The sequence below is a fragment of the Olea europaea genome, chromosome 1, assembly GCF_002742605.1.
Source record: "Olea europaea var. sylvestris chromosome 1, O_europaea_v1, whole genome shotgun sequence".
Taxonomy (NCBI): Eukaryota; Viridiplantae; Streptophyta; class Magnoliopsida; order Lamiales; family Oleaceae; genus Olea; species Olea europaea.
The window spans coordinates 7206144-7213892 of record NC_036237.1 but is presented as its reverse complement, the minus strand read 5'-3'; the positions used below and the strand labels follow the sequence as shown (position 1 = coordinate 7213892).

The 7749-nt window shown below is 33.0% G+C and overlaps 1 protein-coding gene across 1 annotated transcript; it reads right to left on the bottom strand.

Annotated features, from left to right (window-relative positions):
- Positions 1–926: 926 nt before the first annotated feature.
- On the bottom strand, positions 927–2322 carry LOC111392839 (transcription factor bHLH120-like). Its single transcript, XM_023018256.1, has 3 exons — positions 1922–2322; positions 1415–1756; positions 927–1307 (listed from the first exon to the last, which is right to left on the bottom strand). The coding sequence occupies exons 1-3, from the start codon at positions 2009–2011 to the stop codon at positions 1224–1226; spliced, it is 516 nt and encodes a 171-aa protein (XP_022874024.1). The 5' UTR covers positions 2012–2322; the 3' UTR covers positions 927–1223.
- Between the last annotated feature and the right edge of the window lie 5427 nt (positions 2323–7749).

Genomic DNA, 7749 nt, shown 5'->3' with positions numbered 1-7749 from the left:
TTAACATGTTAAATAAACCAATGCATCAAATATGCATTGAAACAGTATAATAATCAAATTTAAGCACTTTTTATTCTTAATATTGTTTAGCTCCTATTTGATTTAGCTAAAAAATATATAAATTTAAATCTAAATCAACAATTAATTTTAATCACGTGTTTCATTAGGATTCACAACTTTTCAATCACATGTTTCATCAAATTATATCAAAATCTACTAAAAATATAGTTTTTAACAAAATCAAACAGGAGCTTAATAGTACATTTACGTGCCAAAGAAACGATACCTGTACAAACAAAACTATTAAGATGCAAACAAGGCAGATAACATTTAAGACACCACAATAGTACTGTAACTTGGACTGCTATAATACTTGTAAAATCCATATTTAAAAAACTTTTAAAAAGTAGACATTTCCAATAGTAAAGTGACCTAAATTAGCTTATATTCCTTTATTGACGAAAGATAATGACATCCGAATGAATTAATATGGGCAGCAGATAGAAAATTTCTGTAGGTTAACCTGCATCTGCTACAAACGCTTACGGTATGATGTATTAAAGTCACAAGAGAATTCAATTTTCTTTTCTTTTCTTTTCTTTTTTTAACACGAGAATGCATGCACCTACAGAGTCACAAAGAGTTTTCTCCTCAGTTCTCAACATTATCAAATTGATCAAAATAATGTATAAATCAATAACAGAAAATCTTCTTATATATAGGAGTTATAATGTTCTCACACTGGAATATCAATGAAGCCAATTATTGCAATTGCTCGGGATACCCTTTTTTAGCTTCTAGGGTCTATTTATTTCTATCAGTTAATGAAAGAGCCAAAGGCAAAAAAAATACATGTTGGGTCTTTGAAAATCACACGTGCATGAATGAAAAATCCAGATGCTCTGTGCCGTCTGAGCCACAAAAGCTTGAACAAAGTCAGGAGAATTTTATTTCACAAACAGTGAGCATAAAGGGGTTATGCTACATGTACATTATAGACATGTAGAATTATCCAGCATAAAAAATCTACCTTTTGTGCACTACCGATGGTTCAAAGAGAGATTATAATATAGAAGCACACTGGAAACAGCTAAAGTACATGGATATTAATTTCAAATCTCTTTAGCCACTTCATACTTAAGTACACACGAGATGTAAATACCTTTTGCCATGTTTAAGAAATGACACAAACCCTTGTGATGTTAGTCTTCTGTGACACTTATCTAAGGGTTATCACGCCTAAGGTTAATCACCTCGGTCAGTCTTCCAGTAAGCTCGGATAGATCATTGCATCTGATATCGCTGGCCTGGAAGGATGATAAATAAGAGAATTCAAATATTTCGAATCACAAAGCAATGGATAACAGATGAAACCCTAATTCCAACAGTGTATAAATTAATCCACAAATTGTACCTCGCACTGAATTATATGGAGTGACATTTCATTTGCTTTTGTAGAAACATAGCTAATAACATTAAGCCCTCTCTCAAGCAATTCCACAAGAACTCTTGATAGTGGAAACCCTTCCTCTTTTAAACTGCTACCGATTAGAATTTCTGCACCATCTCGGCAGGGGTTCACTGTGACTGAACTATGCGAAAAACTAGTGGAACTTCCGTCCTCGTCGCTAAGGTTGCCTGAATTTGACAACTTCTTTGGCTTATCTCTCTGTAAACGTAATTGTATGATATTCTCTTGCATATCTGTTATGTAATTTATAGTCCCTTGCATATGATCTGATATGATCTTCTTACCCTAAAACACCACGAGTATCATGTTAGATCTGTATATCTAACAACAAATTAAATTAAATCCTGTTGTCGATAAATTTGGAGTTGACTGCATAATTCTTATTGGATCTACTAGGATCTAAAGCAATCGGATCCTTAAGAAGTGCAACAGATTTAATAATGAATTCACCTTTAGATATTCAACAGGAACAATTGATCGAAGAGAAGCATAAAGATGAGCCATTTCTTGCCTTCTTTGTCTTTCTAAATCTCTATGCATAAGTTTCCGAATATAGGATCCATCAGAAGTACTCCCATCCTTATTTTCTTGGATACCTGATGATCTCTGCTCTCCCTTTTCCTATCTGCTAGTACTGTGATTACTATTCTCCACTAAAGTATTATTCATAGTAGGATCTTGCAGGACTTGATCTCGTTTTATAACAGAAGGGGGCTGAAAGACCAGATCATCGCCGGATTGTAGAGGAAACATCTCAACCGTAGATCATACAAGATTCTCTGATACAAGCCTTTTTTCTTGTACTTCAGTGGCGTTTATAAAGAAGAAGGTGCGTTTTTAGGGTGTTGGGATCTCTCTATGGCCCTCAATGCTACGATTACCTACAAAATCTGTATAAAAATGAAAAAGACCCCACCACTATAATCTTGTTGAATATTTTAATGAATATTGATTTTGTTAAAAATATTCCATTGCAAACCAGATCATCCTCGTGTTTTCGTACTTTAGAGGAGTTTAACTTCTGGTCGGATATCAACACTAATCATCATAATTCTTATTTATTTAATTTTGGTACATGCTATTGGACAAGAGTGAATATTGGCAAGTAAATAAAACAAACAAACAAACAAAGGAGGCTAGGTTTCTTATTGCAACAGTGCAATAAAAACCGAAAAAATTAATTAAAACTTTTTTTTGGATCGTTAAAAACACAAAAATACAAAATATTAAAGAACAAGAATACAGAAGATTTTTCATCTGTAAAGGGTCCAGATGTTCAGTCACAGAGACCTACTCATCGGTTGAGCATCGACTAAATGATAAGGCTCTAGATCCACTAAAATCACCAAGAAATCGTACAAATATATGAAAAAATCAATGATTCTTCAAGTTCCCTCTAGCCTCTGCTTTTACAAATATGGTAACCAAAATCTGTCACACACAACAATACAGAGATTACAGCACGAAGATAAAAAATTACCAATTTTAGAGAAACCCTAGTCCAAACAGAGAAAGAACATTTGAGAGAAGAGGAATGAATAGTCTCTCTCAAAGATGAAATGTCCAAGAGTATAAATACCGAGGCGAAACTACACAAATCAAAGGGTTGCAAGTGAGCCACGCGTACAGCAGATAGCAGCCCTTGAAGTTGAGGCATAAATCATGTAATCAAAGAACGCGACTAATTAACTGGGGTGGGTAAAATACAATTTAATAAGCCTAAACACTTTAAGAAATAGTGAGGCAGCTCAACTCATAACATAAACCCACTGTTGTCTTGTAATTAATATGAAATAACAAAATAAATTGTAATATCACCAAAATCTTCAACTTGAAAAAACTCTCTCCCAAATACAATTCCCGTCAATGAAATCACTATATTCATAAAAATCTTTCATCAGAGTTCACAATTATCTGTGTGTGACCGTTCAATTTGTACTTGTTTGGAAATTTATAATGCGGTTAACGAAGAAAAGTAATGAATCTCACAAAATGTATAGATAACAAGTTGGTAGTAACTATGAATGTGGGTAAAAGTTAATGTTAGATTTGGACTTTAAATTATAAGATGATTATAACGAAACCCAAAACAAGCACTAAATCCAGCCACAATTCTGCAAAATATTATTGTGCATCATTTATTCACAATAGCACTTCATTTAGTTTTTAGATTTCCTACAACCCTGAATTGCTTATATTAGTAAGGTCACCACTAGATGTAGGTTATAAGTCACAAAATGAATATTCTTAGTAAATTCGTAGGTCACAATACATTACCAGCAATTGTAACAACAGAAACTTAGTAAGGTTAAATTAAACCATAAACTTGGAGAAGAATGAGAGCTTAGTAAAATCATAAATTATTCATTGAAATGAGATCGCTGACATTAAGTCACCTCAACAATTTACAACAATACACAGCGGGCATGAAAGTCATTTTCGTCAAAATGAATCACAAAATTCTTAATACCTTGAGAGTTGGGACAATACTATGATCGTCTTGAAGTCAGCAAAAAATTTTGTGCATTAATTCCTTCAAATCTCCTTATTTTTGGAAGCTTTAATTGTTTGTAATAATCAGTGCAATTCTATTGGCCTCACGTATCTGGAAAGGAAGGAGTTTCCAGAATATGTGTTATACAATATTGGAGACACAAACTTTAATTATAACCATTCACCACATTTGTTAGTTACAATTATATGGAGTAATTAGTTACTCTAACTTATTTTATAAAAATCACATAATTAGTTACTCTCTGATTTTTCAAATTTCAAGAGATTGACTTATTTTTCTCAAATATTGATAGGAACCATTTTTTCCCTAAATATTAAGAATAATGAGCTAGGCTTTTAGAGGAGACGAATCTTTTTAGATCAAGTAGTGAATAAATTTTTTGTTTGTTTTCTTCCTTCATTTTTATTTTTATTTTTTTCCTAAAGCACCATCTATATGTACGGGCTTATTTTTTACGGCCTTTCTTCAATATTTTTTTTCACCCTTATCATTGAATCGTGCCTAATTTTGCATACTAACATATTTGAAAACAATACTTTCACGAAGGCTGGATATTACATGATCTTAATGGTTGATGGTCCATTATTTTCACAAAAAGTCTACCACAATAATTGTTAGCCATTACAAATTTATTTTTACCCAAAATCCTCTGTAAATTTATACATGCAGCTTGTTTGGGTGTGATTTTTTGGCCCAAAAAATTGATTTTTTACCGTTATTTCACTATTTCGGCGTTCATATTTAACTTCTTCTCTCACAAGTGGATCCCACTTTTATCCTAACGGTCAAAAAATCAATTCTCAAAATCACTCCCAAACAGGCCCATGGAATGTTGCTACAAATACTTTAAGCCTCTATTTGGTTCAACTAAAAATTTGAATTAAAAGATAATTGTTAAAGTCAACCGATAATTTTAATCAAATATTTTATGGGACACATAACTTTTCAACCACATATTCTATCAACCTTTTATGACAATCTGATTTTTATGTAAACCAAACCAGGGCTAAACGAGATTTATATTACAATTATCTTTCATAATTGATGCAAGAAAAAAAAAGTTAATTTCTTGTAATTAAATAACCTTGCAACTATTGATTAATTAATAGTAAATCTCTAACACTATTATAGGCTGATTCATGCAAGAAAGAGAATAAAATCATGCATGCTTCCTGCATATCTTCCAAACAAATGCTTCTTTTAAAAGGAAAATATCAATTTTGAGAGATATGATCCCTTTGATATGAATACAAAGGAGCAGGTGGTCCGTCAGAAAAGTAGGATTGACAGCTAATAACCGTATCAAGAGGAAAATCTCCAGCAATTAAAAAACCATAAGTTCAGAAAGACCTTAATTATTGGACTGATATATATATATATATATAGATTTACAATTATATGGATGAAGTTCAATGACGTGCAAATGAAATTCATAACCACCGTAGAGTTGGAGAAGTTTTTCTAGCAGAAATACGTGTTGGCAAAAATGGTTATGAAATGGGTCAACTTTGAGCCCAAATTTCAGTAGGACCCATCTTGTAATTAATACAGGACCTAGCATATTTACGTTCTACTCCGCAAGATAATTAACGTGATATATTTATTTGTCGAAAACCATTTAAAATTGAATGAAATATTAAGGGTGTGTTTGATTACATTTATTTTCCATGGAAAATATTAGTTTTCCATCCAAATTTTCACTTGGAGTGTTTGATTGCTATTTTTTTCCATGGAAAACATTTTCCAACTTTTGAAAATATGCCTAATTTTCCTTGTTTTTAAGGAAAATATTTTCCTTAAAAACAAGGAAAATTAGGCATATTTTCAAAAGTTGGAAAATGTTTTCCATGAAAAAAAATAACAATCAAGCACTTCAACGAGGAATTTGGGTGAAAAATTGATATTTTCCATGGAAAATAAATGTAATCAAACACACCCTAAGTGTTAAAGTAACCCACATAAAACTAAGTATTATGGAAGAATTTGATTTTCCAAACACTTATCCCACATAGGAAAATTAGGAAACTTTGGTGTGGTTTATAAGATGAAAGTTTGGAATTGAGTTTGGGCCCCAAGAGGTACCAATAGTTTTTGGAAAGGGGAAGACCTATATCCTATTGGATTCGGTCATAAACCTACACGTGCGCGCGCCGCCGTCGGACGGTTCGAGTACGGGTATGGGTGGACCTTTGCACTATATTAACTTTTTGGACAAATTTTATTTAATAATCAAATTCTTGGGTACATTATGAAATTTAAATTTTTGGTTTATTCCGAGTGATTTTTTGGTCTAGATGGATTGTTTAACAGTCGTCTGTTAACCGATCAAACAGTCAACTATTAGCCGACTGTTAACCAACGTAACAAATGCGACTTTTAGAACAACATTCTGTTCCGGGTTTTTGAGGTTTGTTTAAAAGGTGACGACCATTCGAATGGCTACGAACAAGTCTATAAATAGCCTGCCTCTCTACCAGAAAATTTACACAATTTTCATTGCAAACTTTCTGTGCTTTGAATCTCATTCTCCTCTCTCTCGCTCTGATATTATCTCGAAATAAAACACACTTCGTTGAGTTCGTTGGAACTCCTGCAGATTGCAGTGCTACTTCTGTAGAAGACAAAAATTCGTTCTATCATGGAAAACGATTACTGGACGCCTTTAGCACCATTGAATGTAGCAAATTCATTTTAAGAAAACATCGTGAAGTCGGTGAACTCGAATTACATTTTGGATCCTGTTGATCATTTCTTACATTCAGGTGATTCTGTCGGATTGTTTTCGAATGAGTAACTTTAAACTATAGAAACAGCAATCTTAAAACGAATTTGGCTATTATTCTGTTTCTGTTTCTACTCCTTCTTACGGTTGATCTTCTGATTGTGTTTCAAAAATGGCAATTTCTAGTACCACACTCCCAAATACGACCAGGGAAAAATCAGAAAAATTTAATGGATCAGATTTCAAACGTTGGCAACAAAAAATGCTTTTTTATTTGACAACATTAAATCTCACTAAATTTCTCAAAGAAGATGTGTTTTCATATATCGAGCAAAACTGTGATGCTGAAAAATTGGTTGGGGTTGATGCATGGAAGTATTCTGATTTCTTGTGCAGAAATTTTGTACTCAATGGACTAGATAACACATTATATAATGTGTACTGCAATTCTAAGTCCGTAAAAGAACTGTGGGTATCTTTGGACAGAAAGTACAAAACCGAAGATGCCGGTACAAAGAAATTCATTATCGATCGTTTTTTGGACAATAAAATGGTTGACAGCAAGACTGTCATATCCCAAGTTCAAGAACTACAAATCATACTTAGCGACATCCATACCGAAGGAATGAAACTAAGTGAATAATTTCAAGTCGCTGCACTGATTGAGAAATTACCACCTTCACGGAAGGATTTCAAGAATTACCTAAAGCACAAGCGGAAGGAAATGAAACTAGAAGATATCATTGTCCGATTGAGAATAGAAGAAAACAATCGCAAAACTGAAAAAAGGAATGTTGCATCCCATTCAATAGAATCAAAAGCCAACATTGTAGAATGAGGCTTCAAGACTAGCAAAAAGAGGAAGCACAATGTGGAAGGACAAATTAGTTCTTCAAAAACTGCTAAAAATTTTAAAGGCAACTATTACAATTGTGGTAAGGCAGGACATCGACCCAAGGACTGTCGAAAGTCAAAGAATGTGAAGGGAAAAACTCACCAAGCCAATGTAACAGAATATAAGAACCTCACTGATAAGGTATA

Excerpts from the sequence above, each read along its gene's own strand:
- LOC111392839 (XM_023018256.1), bottom strand. The coding sequence starts at position 2,011 with ATGCATAGAGATTTAGAAAGACAAAGAAGGCAAGAAATGGCTCATCTT. Across the intron at positions 1,757-1,921 it reads TTCCTGTTGAATATCTAAAG|GGTAAGAAGATCATATCAGA; the intron begins GTGAATTCATTA and ends GTGGTGTTTTAG. Across the intron at positions 1,308-1,414 it reads TCCATATAATTCAGTGCGAG|GCCAGCGATATCAGATGCAA; the intron begins GTACAATTTGTG and ends TCATCCTTCCAG.